This window comes from Physella acuta, unplaced genomic scaffold (genome assembly GCF_028476545.2).
Source record: "Physella acuta isolate Inbredline_101_S28 unplaced genomic scaffold, ASM2847654v3 ptg000051l, whole genome shotgun sequence".
Classification (NCBI taxonomy): Eukaryota; Metazoa; Mollusca; class Gastropoda; family Physidae; genus Physella; species Physella acuta.
In genome coordinates this window covers 148,773-173,851 of record NW_026731571.1, presented here as the reverse complement: position 1 = coordinate 173,851, position 25,079 = coordinate 148,773, and the positions used below count along the sequence as shown (strand labels likewise).

The window sequence follows — 25,079 nt, the reverse complement described above, 5'->3', positions numbered from 1 at the left end:
ACGTAGGGGGCGCCATCTGCCCAGCACAGAAACCAAGACAGGAAATTGAAGGGAGATCACTCACACGCCGGTGATAAAGCGATATTAACGGGCGATAATTGAGCGACACAGGATGAGAAGACAAAGAAAGATTATCATACGATTATCGCCATAATGGCCGTGCTATGCGAGCAATGCCTCACAAGGCGGGGAGATCATTATGTCGTGTGAGCTTTAAATACATTTGACGCTAAAAATAAAAGGTAACTGGAATGTGTGGGCATTTTAAAAATAGTCGTGTGTTAAAGAAGGATTTGAATTGGCTTTCCTAAATGGGCTGATGAGGACGTATACAGTATACTGTATAAAACTAGGAATTGGGTGGGGGAGGGGGTGCAGCGTAGATAATTTATTTAAAAAAACGGGAGTGATCTCCCCTAAACTTTCTCGAATATTCTTATATAACACTACGGGGGATGACAACTCGGGATATAGACATGATGTAAAATCCATTATTAATTACCTAAACTTTTAAAAATAGAATAGAATCGCGTAGAAAAAAAGAATTGCGCACCATGTGAACGCCAAACAAAATGTGTATAACAGTGCAGAATATTATTAGTACTTTATAAATTCACATGCATTTTTGAGAAATCGGAAATAGCGTAAATTAATACTTCCGGTCAACGAAAATTAATCAAAATTTGAAAGAAGGCAGAGAATTAGATCTTTTACTTATAGGTGAAATTTCATTTGTCTATCTGAAATAGTATTCAAGTTATAGGCTTTTGAAAAATTGAAAGTAGAAAAAGTTCCACTTCGGGTTACCGGAAATCGCTGAAAAGTTGATACAAATTTAACATAATACTTATATATGAAATTTCATCAACCTAGCCGTAACGGTACTCAAGTTATCGTGTTTACAGACAGACAGACAGACACACACACACAGACATACGGACAAGATTGCAACACTCTGTTTTTCCGACTCAGGGAGCCCTAAAACGTCGAGATTTGCAAAAATCCCGATTTTTTTTGGCACGATTACAATACTTTCTCTATACTTTGTATACGAGAAAGCAAAAAAAAAATGAATGTTGATGAAATGTATGATAAAGGTAAATATGACATCAATGAATCAAACGATACGTTGACTAAATGCCCTAGTATTTCTGGTCAGTGAGGTCTTAAAATCAATTCAACAAGTCTTCAAATCGATAGTTTCCTCATTTCGGTAGTTGTGTCCTCAGGTTTATACAATGATACCCTCAAATCTATTTTGTCCTCAATTCGATAGCAATGTCCTCTAGTCGGCGCAGTAATGTCCTTCTCATCAGTACAGTGATATCTTTCTAATGGACGCAATAGCTTGCAGCTTAATCACCTTAAGACTGAACGTTAATTAGTTTTTTTGAATGAGAAAGCATGGGGTTAATGACGCTAATATTTTATCTGGGGGGTGGTGTGGGAAGGTGGGGTACAAAAATAATTTGCTCGCAGAAAAATTGAAATTTACGATGGCATAACTCTAAGCTAGGATATCAATGCACACGTTTGACAAACCATAAATCAAGTTTTAACTCGTAAATCGTAATAAAATCTTAGGCTTATTTTTTTCTTCCGCAAAAATAACAGTAAAATGGGTAAATCATTATCCTATGATCGCTTAGCAGTTACAAAAACTTCTAGAATCTTTTATCAAGCTTATGTGGAGGTATGTCTTCGTTATCGTTGTAGGCAGCCTACAGTCGTATGTCTATGGGACATACATGAAAATGTCCATGGGACATACATGAAAATGTCCATGGGACATACATGAAAATGTCCATGGGACATACATGATACAGCCGCATACAGATGACCAAGCGTGGACAGATGCCTTGATGGGCAGACAAACATTGCTGTACGTGCCACGTGACGTGCTGAATACGTCACCAGAATGTGTGTGCCAGCTGAGAGCTGCATTACCCGAGTCAATAGAGGAGCGTCCGATCGATGGGGCCGGGGTGACGGCACCCACCACGTTCAAAGGACGGGCGAATTTTAGGACGCTCTGGACAAACACGGACAGACAACACCGTCACTGTGACCAGCATGAGTTATGCCCCTGCACGAGCCCCGGCTACACGACGCCAGAGACAGGCCGGGCACCCATTCACGGGCGGCAGGGGAGCGCAATCAGGGACTGCACTCCTCGAGTGTCTGCGTGAATCCTAATGCTGACGTTAAGGATGCTGGCGACACGGCACCGTTCTCTGAATAGTTAATCGCCTACCTGCAAGCTATGGGATGGCTTCTTACACAAATTCCATTAGCCCCAGCAATGGGCATCATTTATTTGGTAATGAGACACTCGAGAACAGAACATTTATATTGCTTCATTAATATTGGAGCGCATCACTCTACACATACGGCTTCTGGCGCTTTTATATATATATATATATATATATTGGAGTCACGTGTGTGCTCGAGGCTAAAACGGCCATTGCGCCGATCCAAGTTTGGATGATACAGTACAGAAACAGATTCTCAGTATGAAGAGAGGATTACTTCACATCATTTAATTAATCTTCGTTAGTCGCTTCTGGCAATATACTTTAAGCCTTTAATAATTAACTACAATTTGTCCTACTTAATGATAATTAAAAAACGTTTACTTTACATTGATAAGGTTGAGAACGTGTGTGTAGGCTAAATACGTCTCTAGTTGTATGACCCACATCCCACAATAACATAAACCCACATGTCATCTCCAAAACCCACCTGTCATCCACACTACCCACGTGTCATCCACACTACCTACCTGTCATCCACAAGACCCACCTGTCCTCCAGACGACCTACCACCACCCCACGAGCGACTCACCTGTCATCCACACGACCTACCACCACCCCACCACGACTCACCTGTCATCCACACGACCTACCACCACCCACCACGACCCACCTGCCATCCACTCGACCTACCAGGACTCACCTACCACCAACCCACGAGCGACTCACCTGTCATCCACACGACCTACCACGACCCCACCAGCGACTCACCTGCCATCCACACCACCCACCACGACCCACCTGCCATCCACACGACCTACCACCACCCCACCACGACTCACCTGTCATCCACACGACCTACCACCACCCCACCATCGACTCACCTGTCATCGACCTACCACCACCCACCATCGACTCACCTGCGCACACAGAAGACGACGACCACCAGTAGCAAGACGAGGAACAGGACGCAGACGACACCAATGATGAGCTGGCAAGCGAGGGCACAGTCCTCCTCCACCATGACGCCCCCCGCCTCCTTGTCGTCGCCGGGCTCCAGCAGGATCTTCTTGCCGTCGTGCCGGATGTTGCACTTGTCTGCCATATACAGCTTGACCCTCTCACCCACATCCACCCCCACACAGCCTGTCCAGTTGAGTCTGCGGACATAGTGCATACAATCTAACTCAGTTGCCTTATCGCAACATTATATATATATATATATATATATATATATATATATATATATATATATATATATATATATATATATATATATATATATATGAATAGTATATACTTAGAGTAGCTGCCTACACTAAACTTGACTATACTTTAGGTAGCTGCCTACACTAAACTTGACTCTAAGCATCTAAGCATAAGACCACTATATGACGTAGTTGTCTACCAAACCAAGTGATAAAGTGTCTGGGCTGATGACCATTTGAAGAGTGGGACGGGGCAGCTGACCAGTTATTTGAGCTTGACCTAAGATCTCTCCAGGCATGATTGTGACCGTTAGCCCTAAAGACAGGATGTGAATTGCGTCTGAAGAGGAAAATCAGCTTAACCGTCCTGACTGGCCGGCCCGTGGCCCGGGATATTCAATCAACGAGATACAATTTGGCCCACTTTGGTTTCATTTGAATGTCTGAGAGGCGTGGCCACTTCCGCTTTTTCTTTTTACACATATGTATGTCACTAAACTTGATAGATTTTTTTACACATATGTATGTCACTAAACTTGATAGATTTTTTTACACATATGTATGTCACTAAACTTGATAGATTTTTTACACATATGTATGTCACTAAACTTGATAGATTTTTTTTACACATATGTATGTCACTAAACTTGATAGATTTTTTTACACATATGTATGTCACTAAACTTATAGACTCAGATTTTTTACACATATGTATGTCACTAAACTTGATAGATTTTTTTTTACACATATGTATGTCACTAAACTTGATAGATTTTTTTACACATATGTATGTCACTAAACTTGATAGATTTTTTTTACACATATGTATGTCACTAAACTTGATAGATTTTTTTACACATATGTATGTCACTAAACTTGATAGATTTTTTTACACATATGTATGTCACTAAACTTGATAGATTTTTTTTACACATATGTATGTCACTAAACTTGATAGATTTTTTTACACATATGTATGTCACTAAACTTGATAGATTTTTTTACACATATGTATGTCACTAAACTTGATAGATTTTTTTACACATATGTATGTCACTAAACTTGATAGAATCAGATTTTTTTTTACACATATGTATGTCACTAAACTTGATAGATTTTTTTACACATATGTATGTCACTAAACTTGATAGATTTTTTTTACACATATGTATGTCACTAAACTTGATAGATTTTTTTTACACATATGTATGTCACTAAACTTGATAGATTTTTTTTTACACATATGTATGTCACTAAACTTGATAGAATCAGATTTTTTTTTACACATATGTATGTCACTAAACTTGATAGATTTTTTTACACATATGTATGTCACTAAACTTATAGTTTTAAACATGTCACTTTACTTGATACTCAGACCTTTTAACCATATGTATGTCACTTCATTGAACATCGACTGGAGATTTTTTTCCACATATTACTTCACAGATTAAAATTTCATATATTTATTTTGAAATTAATGTTTTTTTAAATAGATATTTTAAAAAGCTGGGACTAATGTTGACCTCCAACAGGAGCCGGCACTAAAGACTGGATATAGAAGTAGGGACGGAAGACTAGATATAGAAGTAGGGACTGAAGACTAGATATGGAAGCCGGGACTGGGGACCAATGATGTAAGCCGGGACTGAAGACTAGATATAGAAGAAGGGACTGGGGACCAATGATATAAGCAGGGACTGAAGACTAGATATAGAAGTAGGGACTGAAGACTAGATATAGAAGTAGGGACTGAAGACTAGATATAGAAGTAGGGACTGAAGACTAGATATAGAAGTAGGGACTGAAGACTTGATATAGAAGTAGGGATTGAAGACTAGATGTAGAAGTAGGGACTGAAGACTAGATATAGAAGCAGGGACTGAAGACTAGATATAGAAGCAGGGACTGTAGACTAGATATGGAAGCAGAGACTGGGGACCAATGATATAAGTAGGGACTGTAGACTAGATATGTAAGCAGGGACTGGGGACCAATGATGTAAGCCGGGACTCACCTAAAGAGGAGCTCCTCCTTCCAGGGCGGGGGGCACGGGAAGCCCTCCCAGAACTTGAGCAGACTGGGGTCTAGCTGCTGAACGCTCTCCATGATGAAAGTAAGTAGCGACAGCGGCGTGCTTGTCAACATGGGTCAGGTCACCTGACGGCTGGCACGGACCGGACCTTTAGACGGGGCTGACGTCATGGACCATTGATGACGTCACGGACCTTCACAGAACTCCACGTCACACCAATGTTTCCATGGTAACTTTTTGTAGCTTCTGAGTGCGTTGACTGGAGCAGTTTATTAAAGTAGTTCTGACTCAGACGAGAAAGTTGAAGGTGTAGATGCAACTCCTCAACTACACGGTTTGAAGATTTGCACCGTCGTGCTCGTCTAGTGCTTGACGCAATAAATCAACACATCGATGTAATGGGTCTGTCTTCTGTCCAAAATGGGCTAAACTTGGCGGTAAAAAAAAAATCCAAGTTGATATTTGACGTTGTGCCTGCAGGTTCCCGCTCGACAAGATCAGGGGATATAATCAAGTGGATTCCTGGAAATCAAATTTGAGAGAGAATTTATTGAATGAATGTGGAACAGAATGTAGATTCTGATGTTAGCGGGTGTGATGTGGTGGTTAGCGGGTGTGATGTGGTGGTTAGCGGGTGTGATGTGGTGGTTAGCGGGTGTGATGTGGTGGTTAGCGGGTGTGATGTGGTGGTTAGCGGGTGTGATGTGGTGGTTAGCGGGTGTGATGTGGTGGTTAGCGGGTGTGATGTGGTGGTTAGCGGGTGTGATGTGGTGGTTAGCGAGTATGATATTGTGGTTAGCGAGTGTGATGTTGTGGTTAGCGGGTGTGATGAGGTGGTTAGCGGGTGTGATGTGGTGGTTAGCGGGTGTGATGTGGTGGTTAGCGAGTGTGATGAGGTGGTTAGCGGGTGTGATGTGGTGGTTAGCGGGTGTGATGTGGTGGTTAGCGAGTATGATATTGTGGTTAGCGAGTGTGATGTTGTGGTTAGCGGATGTGATGAGGTGGTTAGCGGGTGTGATGTGGTGGTTAGCGGGTGGGATGTGGTGGTTAGCGAGTGTGATGTGGTGGTTGCGGGTGTGATGTGGTGGTTAGCTAGTGTGATGTGGTGGTTAGCGAGTGTGATGTGGTGGTTAGCGAGTGTGATGTGGTGGTTAGCGGGTGTGATGTGGTGTGATGAGGTGGTTAGCGGGTGTGATGTGGTGGTTAGCGAGTGTGATGTGGTGGTTAGCGGGTGTGATGTGGTGTGATGAGGTGGTTAGCGGGTGTGATGTAGTGGTTAGCGGGTGTGATGTTGTGGTTAGCGGGTGTGATGTAGTGGTTAGCGGGTGTGATGTTGTGGTTAGCGGGTGTGATGTGGTGTGATGTGGTAGTTAGCGGGTGTGATGTGGTGGTTAGCGGGTGTGATGTGGTGGTTAGCAGGTGTGATGTTGTGGTTAGCAGGTGTGATGTTGTGGTTAGCAGGTGTGATGTTGTGGTTAGCAGGTGTGATGTTGTGGTTAGCAGGTGTGATGTGGTGGTTAGCAGGTGTGATGTTGTGGTTAGCAGGTGTGATGTTGTGCCGGCAGGTGCGTGTTTGACCAGAAAATATGTTACGTAAGCTTCGAGCATACATTTACACACGTACTGACGTCGTTGGTTGAGTTCAAAGAAAAACGTTTTCGGGAGGGTAACAATGAAAATAAACCTCCGTAGGATATTGAACCAATATTTAGCTAGCAGAAACTACATGTAGAATGATATCCACAAACTCTGTACTAGGATAAGGAACCAATATTTAGTTATCAGAAACTACAAGTAAAACTATATCCACATGATAGAATAAGACCGCTACAGATTTCACAATAATATAAATCTTGAAGTTATTTGATGCCACCGTTTCGAACGGAACACAACGCATGAATAGACTGCCGCTAATAGTCCAGTTTAGAAAATTAGTTTTGCTAGTGTATTTACCATGTACATTGACACACCGGATCATCTGTGGGGAAATAAACAACTAAACATCACCAACGACCACTGGAAAACACGACGACAAAGAAATGAGGATGAAAAAAGCCCTCGACAAAACAAACAAAGCATGCTCTGTTTAAACCTTGCTCAGGTGAACTCATGCGCACAAAGGCGGCTGAGCGGACAATTAGACAACATGCGGAGATGTGCTGGTGAGTTGTGCTTTCCTCACCGTAGGGTCATTAGACGTTCAAGATCTGGGGCTTAATGGGGCTTTTGTTGGGGGCTGGGGCTGACTAGGCCACAGCCGCGGCCTTGTAGGAGCAGGTATTACAGCTGCTACATTTAAGGACCAGGTATTACAGCTGCTACATTTAAGGAGCAGGTATTACAACTGCTACATTTAAGGAGCAGGTATTACAGCTGCTACATTTAAGGAGCAGGTATTACAGCTGCTACATTTAAGGTGCAGGTATTACAGCTGCTACATTTAAGGAGCTGGTATTACAGCTGCAATATTTAAGGAGCAGGTATTACAGCTGCTACATTTAAGGAGCAGGTATTACAGCTGCTACATTTAAGGAGCTGGTATTACAGCTGCTACCTTGTAGGAGCAGGTATTACAGCTGTTACATTTAAGGAGCAGGTATTACAGCTGCTACATTTAAGGAGCAGGTATTACAGCTGCTACATTTAAGGAGCAGGTATTACAGCTGCTACATTTAAGGACCAGGTATTAGAGCTGCAATATTTAAGGAGCAGGTATTAAAAAGCTGCTGTCTCTAAGGGATTTACATTAACACAGCTACCAGTGAGGGTATATAGAACAACTGACTGCAAGTTCTAGCTATCAGGTATAACAAATGCTCTTCCCCCCCCCCCTTAAGGAGCAGGCATAAAGCAGATCCCATCAGCAAGTACATGAACAAAAAGTAGTGCATTACCTATTACTATACAGTTGTTCATTAAAAAAAAACCTACAAATAAAAAAGATCAATTGACTGAAAGAATGAAACTAAATTTCAAATGAAGCAAGACCGATTCATCAATGGTTGTAAAGTCCGACAACTCTAGTTAAAAGAAACCAATCTTGTAGAGGGTTTACCTCCCATTTCAAGAGAAACCTGGACACAACGGTCTATTGTTCCCTGGGGCACGCCGCACAATCAATACTGAACGTTAAGACTAGAGTTACCGTCTGCTCAGGTTTAGTCTAGAGTCACTCGGCTGCCGATTTCCCGGTGAACTGCAAGTGTTATAAAACATTGCCAGTTTCCCGTTACACCGTCTAGTTGCAGCGGTTAGCTTGTATGGTGCAAGGGAACGAACTCTGTTCGTCAGGGTAGCTTCCCCTGACAGATAATGACGGCAGCCTTAATGCCTGCTGCAGAGCCGGCGTTAGAGGTACGCGGGGCCTATGGCCAACCATCCGCGCGGGGCCTTATATTTTTTTCATTGGTGTATAATTAAATAAAACATGTACAGTGAGGCGTTTTTTTTTTCTTCTCAACGCGAATTAATATTTATAACGATATATATGGTATTTTTAAGCTGTTTATTAATGTCGTATTAACATTAAGACACTGATTAACAAATAATTTGTTTACTTAGAAGTGCTTTTGAAACGTTGCTTGTTTCTGTTAAGGCTTTTTGTTTGAAAAGTAAAAAAATGAAACAGATATAAGTTTGATACACGCATTAAAGAGACGATGAACGTCAGCTTCAAACCTGATTTTTTTTACGTTAATGTTTATTTAAGAAAATCTTACCAGTACGTTCACAAACGAAGATCTACTTTTCTTGCCTTTCGTGACTGAAACTGTTAGCAAGATTCTGTAGGCGATCGCCGTATTGGGAAAGGAATCCCGAATACTCCAAATGTACTGAAGGCACTGTTTGGCTGACTTAATACCTTCGGGCACTTTGAAGCAACGTTAAATCGGTCCACAGTGGCAGGTGATATTCAACAGTTAACAGTGGTATTCAAAGTGTGTGGATGCCGGGGAAAATAGCAAAACATTGATAGATTTCGGAATAAGCTCGAATCGTGAAAAACACTGTTTACAGCTATAGATATCCAAAGGAAATGACTCTCAAATGTAATCACGGACGCTCAGTAAGGTGGAACACTGGGGGGGGGGGGGGGGGTGACAGTTGGTGGGGTGAGGTGAAGCCCGTGAAGGATAACTGTACATTTAAATTTATGGGATGCCAAACCCTAAAAAAAAAATCAGTTCGGGTACTACGTTACTGGATCTCTGACCGCAGCCAATCAAGAGAAAGTGCGTGTGTATAGAGCGTCCACGTATTACATTACAGGTTAAGACCGCGTTCTCACAAGAGAAGGTCCGTGTCTATAATTAGAAAGTGAACCATGTGACAGCCAGCTTCATGTTATTTGTGAGTTTCGCGATGGCATGCTCGGACTGCCGGTAATTTAGACGTTTTAGAAATCAGGAGAACTTTACCATAAAAAAGTCTCGGCCCGATGTATCAATCAGTATAGACTTTATAATTTGTTTAGTGTGCCTACACTATTTTAAAACAAGAATCACTATGGCCTTAACTATTATACTGAATATCCCTACACAGAGGCGTAGCGGGGGCGGGGGAGGGGGGTTGCGGATCGCACCGGGTGACACCTTTTAGAGGGGTGATACCAAGGCAAAAATAGCAAAATATATAGAGAAAAACTTGAGGGGGGTGCAAATCGAAAGTTTGAGGTGTGGGGGGGGGGGGGGGCGCAAATCGAAAACTTGAGGGGGGTGCAAATCAAAAGTTTGAGGAGGGGGGGGGGGGTACAAATCGAAAATTTGAAAAAATTTTCCCGGGACGGGTCGCTACGCCTCGGGATAGGGGGGGGGGTTGACACCATTAAGTGCCGCACCGGGTGACACCCGACCTCGCTACGCCACTGTCCCTACAATTAATTAAAATAAACATGTGCTTAATCACTTTACGAATACCGTTAAAGTTTACCAAAATGAAAATGGACATAATTACTGTATAAATGCCCTTCAAAAATATAAAAATAATTACAAGTATAATGTATTTAAAGATGACCTGGCAATATATAAAATAAATATGAACATAATTACTGTATGGATGCCTATCAAACGTATCGTGGTGAATATGCATAATTACACAAACGATGCCCATACAGTGTATAAATTATGATTTTAGGGATAAATACTTTGGATTTCCGGGGCATATCCCCATCCGCTCTCCCCCCCCCCCCTCATCCTCTGCAAGCCATCATCAGGTCACTGACTGTTTACTACAGGCACCCCCGCCTGCTCACTAAAAAAAAACGTCTTCAACGGTCCGCAAACAATAGGGTATCTTTTTACGTTTTTCCCGATTTTAATTCCCATGTCAGGTCGGGGGCTAATTCGCGACCGCCATCTCTAGTCACCTCAGGACAATAGCGAGTCGACCGTGCCAGCGATGTGTGACACTAATGTCTTTCTTTAGAATAACGGTCTGTCCTAGTCCATGTAGAGGATAACTCATTAACATCAGCCTTGGCCTCAGTTTTAACATCCAACAATTCGGCCTTTAGTTGGGTTTTTTTAAATTTAATTCAGCAAAGATTATTTAAGGTTACAAACTAATTCAGGCAACAATGGCGTTGCTGAAGCGCGGGGCCCCTTCAAGCGCGGGGCCTGGGGCGACCGCCCCGTTTGCCACCCCCTAACGCCGGCTCTGGCCTGCTGGTTTGACGGCAAAAATACAATGTTTGCTTTGTTAAATCATATTTAATGCTAAATTAATTTTTGTAATTTAACTTAATTAAAAGAAAGAATTTTTAAAAATTAGGATGCTCTTGACCTATTTTTATAAGTGTCACATGATCAAAACGCACGAATAAAAACCGTTTTTAACATGTGAGTTGGGAACCACTAGCGACGCGTTTATCAACAAACGATGTAGTTAGTGGCTATAGAAGTAAATAGAAGAGTCTAAGGTTTATTGACCGTCACTCTATCCTGAACTAGAACATCACACTATCGTGATTTAGAATTTAGGACATCACGCTATTTTAACAAGAACATTACACTTTCCTAACAAGAACATCACACTATCCTAAACTAGAACATCCTGAACTAGTACTGAACTTGACCCATGAAACAAGCTGACCAGTAAACCATCACATTGTCTGGGAACATGGAGTCAGTGAAAGAATGCAGTAGTCAGTGAAAGAATGAAGGAGTCAGTGAAAGAATGCAGGAGTCGGTGAAATAATGCAGGAGCCGGTCACGATACCAGAAGCCGATCTCAGTGCCAAGAGCTGGCCACATACACAGGAGCCGGTCTCAGATTCTAGGAGCCGGCGATATAATCCAGGAGCCGGTCACATAACCCACGAGCCGGTCACATAACCCAGGAGCCGGTCTCTGAATCCAGGAGCCGGTCACATACACAGGAGCTGGCCACATACACAAGAGCTGGCCACATACACAGGAGCCGGTCTCAGAATCCAGGAGCCGGTCACATAACCTTGAAGCCGGTCACATAACCTTGAAGCCGGTCACATACACAGGAGCCGGTCTCAGATTCCAGGAGCCGGTCACATAACCCAGGAGCCGGACCAGCACCAGCTGCTGACACTAATCGTGCACTCAGTGCCGGCTTACCACCTGGTACGTTTATACATCCAATCACGTCCTCTCCTATATGAGTTGATGGTGGGAGCTGGTGGGTTGGGTGTGGAGAGGTGGGGGGAATATCGAGGGGGTGGGGGAGAGTGAGTGTCGATCATCCATTGAACGTCCACCCCACGCGCCCAGTGGAAGCACGCTGAAAGACCGAGGTTCGATCTTGTAGTCTACTCACAATTGGCATCGATTTCTTAAACTCACTCGGATCTTGTAATAAGTATCAGGCGACTCAATGCGAGTACTTTGATCTTTCATCCCCCTCCCCCTCCTCACACCCCCACCCACCCTCAGAGTTCACATGGAATGCCAGAAGTGGAATATCAGCCGCGAACAAAAAATCCAGTTCCGACCGATTCCATTGCAGGCAAGAGGAGGCCTACAAAACAAACAAGAACCCCCTCCCTCCCCACCCCCTCTGTGTATTCCTACGTGATGCCCCGGGGCTAGAGCCATTGACACACCTTGGTGACGATACCTGAAGGTCTATTTACCTTCGCCGATACTATAATAGCACACATTAACGAGGCATCATTAGTGGAGCTGTTAAGAAAACCGTTTCTGCGATTCCCTGATGCTATAGAATTAGAAGCACAAAAATCACATCACTAATGCAGGAATAATTGTTAAAAACACATTTCGAAAAGAAATAATGGGAACATATCGAACAACCGAATAAATAAATATTCGATTACTAAACAAATTATTAGCGATACTGAAACCTCGATGTCCTTTTGTGCTTTTATTAATGTTGGAGCATTATGTTAGAACATTAATATTGTAACATTGATGTTGTAAATATGTGCCCGGAGCATTAATGTTGTAACTAAATGCACCCCCCCACCTAAAAGCAATAATTTACTGGTATAATACATATCACTTCCCATTATTTTCTTTCATGCACCGGTGCATTAGAGTGTCTATGGGGTATCCAGTATAGCTAGTAAATGAGACAGTACCAAGTACAGCTAGTAAATGATACAAACTAGACAGTATCCAGTACAGGCTAGTAAATGATATAAACTAGACAGTACCAAGTACAGCTAGTAAATGATACAAACTAGACAGTATCCAGTACAGGCTAGTAAATGATATAAACTAGACAGTACCAAGTACAGCTAGTAAATGATACAAACTAGACAGTATCCAGTACAGGCTAGTAAATGTTATAAACTAGACAGTACCAAGTACAGCTAGTAAATGATACAAACTAGACAGTATCCAGTACAGGCTAGTAAATGATATAAACTAGACAGTACCAAGTACAGCTAGTAGAGGATATAAACTAGACAGTATCCAGTACAGGCTAGTAAATGATATAAACTAGACAGTACCAAGTACAGCTAGTAAATGATACAAACTAGACAGTATCCAGTACAGATGATACAAACTAGACAAAGACACAGTGGAGACCAAAAGACCAGTTAAACGGAATGTTTTGCATTAGGCACTAACTTTCCAAAAACAAACAATTGCTATAAGCAAGACCTCTGGTCCATTAACCCAGTCGTCCAAAAAAAGGCGATACAAGCAAGGCCACTGGTCAGTAAGGCCTGCCTGGCTAATGGGAGGGATACTCATGAGACGGTATATCCGTAGAAGCTGCAAAAGCCCATCAAGAAGCAGCTAAAGCCCATCAAGAAGCAGCTAAAGCCCATCAAGAAGCAGCTAAAGCCCATCAAGAAGCAGCTAAAGCCCATCAAGAAGCAGCTAAAGCCCATCAAGAAGCAGCTAAAGCCCATCAAGAAGCAGCTAAAACCCATCAAGAAGCTGCTAAAGCCCATCAAGAAGCTGCTAAAGCCCATCAAGAAGCTGCTAAAGCCCATCAAGAAGCAGCTAAAGCCCATCAAGAAGCAGCTAAAGCCCATCAAGAAGCAGCTAAAGCCCATCAAGAAGCAGCTAAAGCCCATCAAGAAGCTGCTAAAGCCCATCAAGAAGCAGCTAAAGCCCATCAAGAAGCAGCTAAAGCCCACCAAGAAGCTGCTAAAGCCCACCAAGAAGCTGCTAAAGCCCACCAAGAAGCAGCTAAAGCCCACCAAGAAGCTGCTAAAGCCCACCAAGAAGCTGCTAAAGCCCACCAAGAAGCAGCTAAAGCCCACCAAGAAGCAGCTAAAGCCCACCAAGAAGCAGCTAAAGCCCACCAAGAAGCAGCTAAAGCCCACCAAGAAGCAGCTAAAGCCCACCAAGAAGCGGCTAAAGCCCATCAAGAAGCAGCTAAAGCCCACCAAGAAGCAGCTAAAGCCCACCAAGAAGCATCTAAAACCCAGCACACAAGAAGCGGCTAAAGCCCCGTACATCGCCCATGTTAATAGTGCAAGTCGGATGGGTGGCTATTGACGTTGAGAGACACTACTTTTGGTTGCTTGTTGACATTTGCAGATATCTTGACATTCTGGCACCTTGACATTCTGTGTCTTGACATTCTGTATCTTGACATTCTGTATCTTGACATTCTGTATCTTGACATTCTGTATCTTGACATTCAAGCAGAATCTCCCTAAGTCCGTTTAACTAAAATTACTGACAAACCTCTCGCAAGCGTGAACTTGCAAGTCAAGGCTCGGTACGGCCACAACACAAACGGCAGCTTTAATGACTAGCAATCTTTGGGATTGTGAACACACAATCTTTTAGTCTTGAGAGAACTTCGATAGCAAAAACTACAAGCCGGACCGATGGAGAGCGATTTATTAGCCAATCAGCGAGTAGCGATTTGTAGACTAAATCAAGTGGTATTGGTCTTGTATTACATCATAACTATGTATGAACATGTATACGAGATTCTTATTGGATTTGAAATGATAAAATACACGACATTATAATAAGTCTACAATTTTAGTCACCACATTACGAGATTCACGTAATGTTTGAATCACTAAAATACGAGATTCATGTGAAGTTCCAGCCAGTGAACATTCTGCATAGATTTGCCGTTGGTATCTGCTCCAATAAATAAATTACAATACAATTACCGCAGTTAGTACTGACGGGAGCCGCGGCTGTCTTGTTTACTGGCACAGTCAAGGGCCGCTACCGCGTTGATCAAAACGACAAGAGTTATCTGTCCATTGGAGTGACATCACACTATGAAATTGTTGAACTTTAGCTGACCTTTCCGTCGCTTATCAATTAGATAGCAATCGATCTCTCGCTTCTCGCAGCCTCCAATTAGAAATCAGCATCACGTGACCGCCTTATAGCCAGATGAAAATATTGACATGTTTTGTTCCTCCTGGTACCATCAAAACATGGATCAGTTTCCGCTTTTGTTTGGGCTTTAACGAAACGAAAGTCGGAGGTGATTTTGTCATGCGGCGGTGTTGGGATCAATAGAGTAGGGATGGTGTGGGTGGTGTTTGTACGGTCGGTGTCTGTGTCTGTGGGTGGTGTTTGAACGGTCTGTGTTTGTGGGTGGTGTTTGTACGGTCTGTGTTTGTGGGTGGTGTTTGTACGGTCTGTGTTTGTGGGTGGTGTGTGTACGGTCGGTGTCTGTGTTTGTGGTTGGTGTTTGTACGGTCGGTGTCTGTGTCTGTGGGTGGTGTTTGTACGGTCGGTGTCGGTGTTTGTGGGTGGTGTTTGTACGGTCGGTGTCGGTGTTGTCTATCGTGAGACTAGTGATAGATCTGACCAGGGACCGACAGCTCAATGACCGTTTGGTTAAAAAGCTGCTGACTCGACAACAGAGCAACGAGCTTTCAATATTTTTTTTACCTTAACTGATACGCATAAACAAATCATAGAATCTGCTTGATCCAAACTCTCTCTCTCTCTCTCTCTCTCTCTGGTGTATTTCTAAAAATAAGTTCAAACCTTGGTTGAACATTTTAAAATCTAACTAGAGAAGCTGTAACAAGTGCCACTAGAACAGTGGTTCCCAACCTTTTTCGAGTGGCGACCCCCTTTTACAAAAAGTAAGTGACCCGCGACCCCCATAGAATTAAAAAGCCGAAATTAGTATGGAAATTAATAAGCACTAAAATAAGATTTTCTAGTAGACTTTCAATATGAACTACTCTTGATAACTGTTTTAATAGCATGAGTAAAATTGCCTACTTTTCACTAAACCTTCGTGGTTAACTTTTTAATCATTGTTTTTTTGTTAACGCCAACCTATGTCATTATAATTATCTTAATTTTGTTTTTGATCGAAGAATAGTGTTGAAAATATATTCTCGAAAAGTCAATCAATTTTACGTTTGGGTACGAATGGTGAATACTACACCAAAATTGTGTCTGCAGTTTTTCATCTTACTCGGAATCATTCTGCAAATCAAAGAATTCATCTTGTAATTCATCGGGAATGCTGGCAACATCAAGGGAAGAAGAGAATGGGTAATGCGTAAATGCAGATTCTTCTTTTTTTCAGCTCAGAGAAATAGCGATGCAGTTCGTTTTCAAGAGATTCAAGATGCCCAGAAATCGCTTCTTTCAAAACTTTAATTATCTCAAATTTACAATATTTCCAAGATTTATTTTCTTTACCGATTTTGCAGTTTTGATAAAAATGCCCCGAGATTATCATGGAAAGTTATAATATCCGTTCATTTTCCCTGAAGCTTCAGGTTAAGCTTATCTTGATGTTCGAACACATCTGCTAGGTATGGTACTCTCTCCAACCACTCAATGTCGTTTTAAGTATACCAAAAAGTCTTGTTTCCTTTGCACTTCCAAGAACAATTTGATTTCAGATTTCACTTCAAAAACACAATTTGTTTTTTCCAGGCTCCAGATTTTATATAATTTACGACTTATACTAGCAATGGACTCTTGATGTCGATTGGTTAGGGCAGTGGTTAGAGAGCTAAATCTTTTCTGTTTTCTGAAAGCCCGATTTTGAGCTAAACATAGATGGCGCGCCATCCGTACAAACCCCACAGCCGTTCTAACCCATTTTAATCATCCAGTTTCAAAAAAGGTATTTATTTTCTCCATGCTATCTTCACAAAAGAGCAACTCTTCTTTGCTATCATCCGCATGAATATAGACACAGACCAGCAACTGCGAACACGAACTCATGTCTGTTGATTTATCAACTTGAAAAGCAAACAATGGTGAAAGCTTAATTTCAATAAAAATGTGTTATTTAACATTTACGTAGCCTGCATGCAGCGTTTGATGAGATTTTCTCCTATTGATTTTTATTTTTTTTTTTGCTTGGCATTTTCTATCGCGACTTCATTTGATGCTTGCACTAATGCTGGTGAAAACTTCCTGTTCGATCAAGTCTCTGGCGTTTGCAACTAGCTTCTTACCGACGAAAGAACTCCATATATTTTCGTGTGTGTTCCGAATGACTCGTCTCAAATGACGTTTTAGTTTTGAAGATTTCATAGATTCGTGACTGAGAACAACTTTGTACAGTGCGCTTTGTTTCTTCTCTATTACATTTCCAGTGATGTTAATGAAGCCGAATTTAAAAAAAAAAATTCTTCTAAATATTCATGTTTTGTTTCAAATTACTAAGGTTTAGTATACCAGTTGGCGACCCCCCAGAAAGACCTTCGCGACCCCCAGGGGGGTCGCGACCCCCAGGTTGGGAACCCGTGCACTAGAAGATACATCTGGACTAAAATGGCGTATCTTAAAGTTCAATGCTAGCCCGAGTTCACCCCCCACCCTCCGTTCTACTGACGGTACCAAAGTACCTTAAATAGACTCGTCAAGCGAACCTCTAGGGGTGCCCCTAACAAAACAAAACCTATTGATCCGATGGTCCTCAAACAGCTAGATCAGACAGCCTCACAAGTTTCCACGTGTCGTCTAAAGTATGTCAAACTGGCGGTGGTTAAACTCTCCCAGGTCAACACAAGAGGGGGTGTGGGAGATAGGTGGGGGAGGGGGGGGGGGGGTGAGAGAAAATTGGAGTTTGCTAAGCTGTCCAAAAGCCTACGGTCCACAAAAGAGTTGACCCCCCCCCCCCTGAAATCTTGAGACCCGAAATGTAGTTTTAATCCTGACCTGAGACCAGGGGAACCTATCCCCACGGTGGCAGGACCCCCCCCCCCCCCCCTTGCGAGTCAGAGAGAGAAGTCTAATGGTCTGGAACTGTCGTATGGCATCTTGTGGAGCCCGGCCAATGCGACTCAACTGACAGGACGACCTACAAGTGTATTGAAGAAGAAAATCTATAACTGTCCACAATCTGCCTGGCCCACCATATCTTCCTATCTCTCTCACTCTCTCCATCCTTCACTATCTCCATCCCTGGTAGATTTGTTTGTAAAACCGGAGCATTGCTATGTAAAACGATTTTCTGGACACTATGTCTGAGTTATGTCATATCTTGTTCTAGTTTTCATAGCTAAGGTGGACATTTAGACTTTGTCATTACAACAGTAAAGCTACGTGATGACGTAGACGTGGTCCTATATTATGACGTAGTCGTGGTCCTATATTATGAAGTAGCCATAGCCCCATTACATGTGTGGAATGCTGCAGGATGTTGTATTTTATTTTTCAGACAACAGAACATAACGACATTGGCCAGTGTAATTCATTCGTCGTTTCTCTGGCCATCTATTGTGTTTATCTGGCCATCTATTATGTTTCTCTGGCCATCCATTGTGTTTCTCTGGCCATTATGTTTCTATGGCTATCTATTTTGTTTATCTGGCCATCTATCGTATTTCTTTGGCCATCTAATTATCCCAATCCCCAACACATAAACCAATGCAAAGATAAGACCCCCCACAACCAATGCCGAGATAAGACCCCCACACCCCCACACCTCCCCACAAGACACCGGCTGCATTATTCACCCCACATTCCCAGCGTGCAATTAAAAGACCTAGGCGGCGTCCTCAGTGTTGATTGTAAGAAAAAAAAATCATCCATTCTAGGCTCAGTCTCCGCCATTGTTGGGAGGGAACTGTGCGGGAAGTCCCGATGTGAAAACCTGAGGAACAAGGAACGTCACTCGATGACGTCACGTCTTAATGTGTCTCCATTGTCCGAGGCTAGAGACGTCTGAAGACGCTTGTAGCCAAACGGTAGCAGGGGAAACACTGATGACGCGAGTGTCATTAAGAATGGCTACATTATGTAGCGTGTAGCTTGCTTGTGGGGGGAGCGTGATTCGTGCTGATTTTAGAGTGAGTAAAAGACAAACAGTTGTGCTACACATTGGGGTTAACAACATATGCTTCACACAACTGAACCATATGTGTTTACGTATGCCACGTGCAACACACATCACGTGATTTATCAGCGACAGCCGCGCAGTGCAATCATTAGAATCAGAATCAAACACGTGCTGGTATCAGAATAGATTTCGTGTCTTTCATTATTAACACACTCTAATAAATCTGGCATCAAATTATGTATTATCATTCAAGAATTTGTATTTATTCTGTATTTACATTATATTTTACCCAATGAAAAATGTATTTTAAAATTTTGCCCGCCGTCATTTTGATGCTATTGACCAGAGGACCTATACATTAAGGCAAATCGACCGAGCAAGGTTCGGTATTTGTATATAATTTAGCAACAAAAGCGATCAGAAATAAGCAAAACCTGAATATAATACGGATCAATGAATTCCCTGCCAACCAGACCGCGTCGGATGAAAGGCGTCTAATGATTGGAGCATACGCGTAGAATAGACCCTTCCAAGCAATCAATGAAATTGGAATCCAGAACTAAAAGCACGCACTTTGCGCACCTCTTGTTTGAAACACGCCGCACTTTGCGCACCTCTTGTTTGAGACACGCCGCACTTTGCGCACCTCTTGTTTGCACAGCCCACACGTTGACAAACAATTGATCGCCCAGTTGTAGACCAACAACTTGATGTAGTGTTGAAAGCACTGGCCCATGAAAGCACGCGCTCCTATACTCACCCACGACAAGCTGTGCGTTTCTGAAGTAGGTGACGGGTTAAAGGACTGATAGGCGGGAGGGTCATTTCTGTTACACATCCAGCCGGTCATTTCTGTTTTACAGCTAGCCGGTCATTTCTGTTTTATAGCGAGCCGGTCATTTCTGTTTTACAACCAGCCGGTCATTTCTGTTTTACAGCGAGCCGGTCATTTCTGTTTTATAGCGAGCCGGTCATTTCTGTTTTACAACCAGCCGGTCATTTCTGTTTTACAGCGAGTCAGTATCGCTCCAAAAGCCAGCCGGTCATTTATAACCATTTCCAAGTGGTACATCAATACACAAACCCCTACCCTCCCATCAGTGAGATATTTGCATCCACCAGTCCCAGGAGAAACCAAGAAAACAACATTAAACAAACAGCAAGGTTTTCTGTATCTTCGAGGTCACCCGGTAGAGAGCTACAGGAGGGGCTACATCGCATTAGACGTGGGGTGGTTGTCGCATTCTACAGGTGAAATTTAAGGTGTGGGCGCAGAGGGGTTGCCACGTGACCGGCACAGTTAAATTGTTTGGGTGCATCCCGTGGCATGCTGGGATATACGGCTGTGAACTCTGGGTGACCTGCTGAAATGGTTTAGACGGTGAGCAAGGTGCAGGATGTTGTCACTATTAGAAGTACTCGCTTCAGGAGGCATGTTTTGAGATGGGGTAATGGCATTCTGTCTCCACACACGTAGCTAGCGGGCATGTGTGGGTGCTAGACTGCTACCTTCACTAGACTGCTACCCTCACACGCGTAGCCAGCCACTAGGGATCAAGTGGTTAGTCTAGTGTTTCCCCTAACCAACATCAACATACCAAATACACTAAAGGTAAAAGCGTTGGCACCTATCGTGGCTAGGTCAATCTATGACCTCAATTTTGTATTCTAATGAGGTGCAGATGGACAGTCGTGGACACACAACATACTCGAGTAAACCAAGTCTACAAATGTAGGTTTCACAGGTTGGTGCTGCTATGTTTCACAGGTAATTGGTGCTATGGTCCACAGGTTGGTGCTGCTATAATTTCGCCAGCAATCGCAGCCAGTGGCGTAGCGAGGTCGGGTGTCACCCGGTGCGGCACTTAATGGTGTCACCCCCCAGAGGCTTAGCGACCATTCCCAGGGACAAACTTTTAAATTTTCGATTTGCACCCCCCCCCCCCCTCAAACTTTCGATTTGCACCCCCCCCCCCCCTCAAACTTTCGATTTGCACTTCCTCTCAAGTTTTCGATTTGCACCCCCCCCCCCTCAAATTTTCGATTTGCACCCCCCCCCGTCGAGTTTTTCTCTATATATTTTGCTATTTTTTGCCTTGGTGTCAACCCCCTAAATGGCGTCACCCGGTGCGGTCCGCACCCCCGCCCCCCCCCCCTCGCTACGCCCCTGATCGCAGCACTCCAAATACGAGTCGTATGCCCACGTCAACTACGAATCTGTCTACATGATAAGTCTGTCTACATGATAAGTCTGTCTACATGATAAGTCTGTCTACATGATAAGTCTGTCTACACGATAAGTCTGTCTACACTAAGTCTGTCTACATGATAAGTCTGTCTACACGATAAGTCTGTCTATACTAAACGTCATCGTCTGATGGTCCTGTCGAGCCCGACTACGTAGCCCAACTTGGTCTACACAACGGTCATAAGAAATGCGTTTTTCATCATGGCGTCCCATCAGCGTCACGTGGTCTACTCGCAAGATTCAGACGACATTAATTGCCCCCATGTCTAAGGGAGAGGGGGGTGTGGGAGGGAGGGGGTGGGTGGACTGGTTATCAAAGAGAGATTTAAAAAGTAGATGATCCATAGAGCTGGGTTATTGATTGATAGATCCGCGTGCTGTCGGGCAAACTACATCCTAATTATTGGCCACTAAAGGCCTCTAGTGGGCCAGCCACTGGTACCCACTACAGTATCGCGGACGTACTCGCCGCACCACAATTAACGATACCGCGGAGATCGATACCGCAGTTTCAAATATCGTCCATTAAATAATTGGACAAGTGATTAGCCAATGAAAACACAGCTCCCATTGTGCGAGCCACTGAGTGGCTGGTGGTAAACACGGGCCGAGGTTTTTGAGGAACTTCTCCTGGAAATTGACGTCAAGTTGATGCCATTAAAATGAAATGCATACACGGTTTTCCACGGCGCCTACAGATGGGGCACAACTCGACTTAATGGCTATCTTCTGTCGTCAGAATACGTCCATCAAAACTGGCGGACAGTGTTGACTGACGTCATTGGGTCTCTTTTTATCTGACCTATAGATTTTTGTGTGTGACGTTTTTCCGATGTTTTTATTTTCAGACTGGGATAATGGGATAAGATGAGGATGTAGGATGGACGTCTAAAGGATTCAGGCTCGCACAAGAAAACATTGGGTGGGGGGGGGGGGGGGGAGATAGGGATGGTGTTGTTGTGTGATATAGATAGATACAGGAGATGGAAGAAGTACATTGATGTTGTGTGTGTGGGGGGGGGGGGGTAGGGATGGTGTGGTTGTGTGATATAGATAGATACAGGAGATGGAAGAAGTACATTGATGTTGTGTGTGTGTGGGGGGGGGGGTAGGGATGGTGTGGTTGTGTGATATAGATAGATACGTGAGTAGAAGATGGAAGGAGTACATGGGGTGTGGGTGGGGGGAGGGGGGGGGGATAGGGATGGTGTGGTTGTGTGTGGTATATATAGATATTTGAGTAGAAGATGGAAGGAGTACATTGAAGTTGTGTGTGTGTGGGGGGGGGGGGTAGGGATGGTATGGTTGTGTGTGATATAGATAGATACCTGAGTAGAAGATGGAAGAAGTACATTGAAGTTGTGTGTGTCTGAGTTGAACACATGTGTTGTTGTGGGGTTGGTGTGAGGTTAATCCTTAATAGCTCCGCGATAAGGGGGAGGTTGGTGTGTGAGATGAATGTGTGTGTGGATGAGGTGAGGGGGTTATATTTTTAAGAGTGTGTGTGGGTTTGGTGTGAGTTTGTATAGTCGAGTGGGTGTTGTGTTTAGAATGTTTGAGGAGTGTGGGAGCATGTACACATTCTGTGTAGTTGCAAGTACACAATCTACAGAAAGTCGCGAGTAGAACAAAGTGCTAAAAAATGGCAGTGAAAAAGTCATGAGTGGTTTTTGGTAGCACTGGAGTCAGTGAGGCGTGACTGATTGCGGTGGGAGATTAATGAGGGTAAATTGTAATGGGATTTGTGTGTGTTAAGGTGTGTGTTAAGGTGGGGGGGAGAGATGTATTTGCTGGGTATATTGTTAGTATGCATGTATATGTGAATGTGGGTGTACAGTGTGTGTGTGTGTGTGAGTGTGTGTGTGTGTGTGAGAGAGAGAGAGAGTTGTGTGTGTTGCCAGCCCCGAGCAAGCCAGGCCTTAAGTGCCACAAGAAACAAGACGATAACATAAAGTATTCCCTGTCTGCTGCAGCTGATGACCTCTAACCCCAGGAAATTACCGGAAGTTGTACAAGTCTACACCGTGGAGCTTTCATCGATACGCTTTATCACAAGCAAGTGCAGTAACTCTAAAAAAAATTGTTGAGAAATTCCAACACTTAACCTAGCGGGTATCAATTCGTTCCGCATCATTAAGCACGGTTTAGGATGGTGATCTCTATGCCAGAGCTGGGCTGACGTTCTGTTTTTGGTTCTTGGCACCGTTACAGCACGCTCGGGGTGGGGGCTGTCTTCTGGCATCGGCGGTACCAGGGTGGGGGCAGAACATTAGGGGTAGGAGGCAGAACATCGGGTAGGGGGCAGAACATGGGGTAGGGGGCAGAACATGGGGTAGGGGGCAGAACTCCAGGGTAGAACACTAGAGATAAAGGCAGGACTCCATGGGGTAGGGGACAGAACTCGGGTAGAAGACAGGACACTAGGGCTGGGGGCAGTCCTCCAGGGGTAGGGTGCAGAACTAGGGGTTAGGGGGCTGAACACTAGGGGTAAGGGCAGAACACTAGGGGTAAGGGCAGAACACCAGGGGTAGGGGAGAGAACTCCAGAGGTACGAGGCAGAACTCAAGGGGTAGGGGGCAGAACACTAGGGGTAAGGGCAGAACACTAGGGGTAAGGGCAAAACACTAGGGGTAAGGGCAGAACACTAGGGGTAGGGGGCAGAACTCCGGAGGTACGAGGCATAACTCAAGGGGTAAGGGGCAGATCACCACGGGTAGGGGCTGAAGCGGGACAAGGTACCGGAAGTTGAAGCTAGAGCTTGTACACGCTACACCTTCGTCTCACCTGTCGACACCTTGGTCCCATCTGACAAACATACAGTGGAGTAGGCAGACTTTTGGTGTGGGCTGGTGTTTACAAAACGTTTCTTCTTATTTAAAAAAAAGTTTTACATTCAATAAGAGCACGAGTACATCAAAGATGTCCATTAACGTACCTTACCCTAAGGCAGGTGTCCTTTTAGGTGTCCATGGTATGGAGGGGGGACGGGACACACCGCCTGCCTTCACAACTACAAACACCTTTGTTTCACCTGAGCATCTTGCCCTCGCTACTCGTGAATATAAGGTGTAAGTGATAACATCGGCGGCCGACAGCGAACACTCCCGGCAACTTGCTAGGGTCAGATAGGATACAAATCCGTTAATGAAAAAATCCCCACCCCCCACCTTCAGGGCCGATGTTAGATTGATTACAAAACGCGACGAAGCGTAACAGGCGGTTTGTATTAAGCGAGGGAGGAAAACAATCACATAAAGTGTGTTGTCGTTCCTTGTGTAGCACGCGGGAGCACGTGTATACCTGGAGCAGACGACATCAAACAAAATGGCGGGCCTGTGTAAATTGAGGGAAGATGGTGGAGTACAGAACATTGCGCGCGTGTGTCTTTTCCCTCCCAGGGTGTGAGTGAAACACGAGTGTTTGTGTCTTTATCCCCTCCCCCCCCCCTCCCAGGGTGTGAGTGAAACACGAGTGTTTGTGTATCCAGGGGACGATTGGAAGCAGACGTGTAGCACGGACCCACACCTGAGACCCGGGCAAGTGGCGGGAAGATGAACGGACGCAGGTGACTGGACCCAAGGGGCTGTTCTAAGTACGGTAATCACGTGACCCATTAAACAAGAGCACTAGGTAAAGCAGCTCAAGTT

At 43.9% G+C, this 25,079-nt stretch overlaps 1 protein-coding gene across 2 annotated transcripts in view; it reads right to left on the bottom strand.

The window, feature by feature from the left end:
• The window catches only part of LOC131946144 (uncharacterized), a 75,096-nt gene that overhangs the window by 5,008 nt on the left and 45,009 nt on the right, over positions 1–25,079 (bottom strand). For both annotated transcript variants that reach the window (XM_059306801.1, XM_059306807.1), the window contains 2 exons: positions 5,478–6,017; positions 3,173–3,412 (listed from right to left, as the gene is read on the bottom strand). In XM_059306801.1, the coding sequence (XP_059162784.1) occupies positions 3,173–3,412; positions 5,478–5,608 (371 nt within the window). In that variant the 5' untranslated portion in view covers positions 5,609–6,017. The remainder of the gene's footprint in view (positions 1–3,172; positions 3,413–5,477; positions 6,018–25,079) is intronic.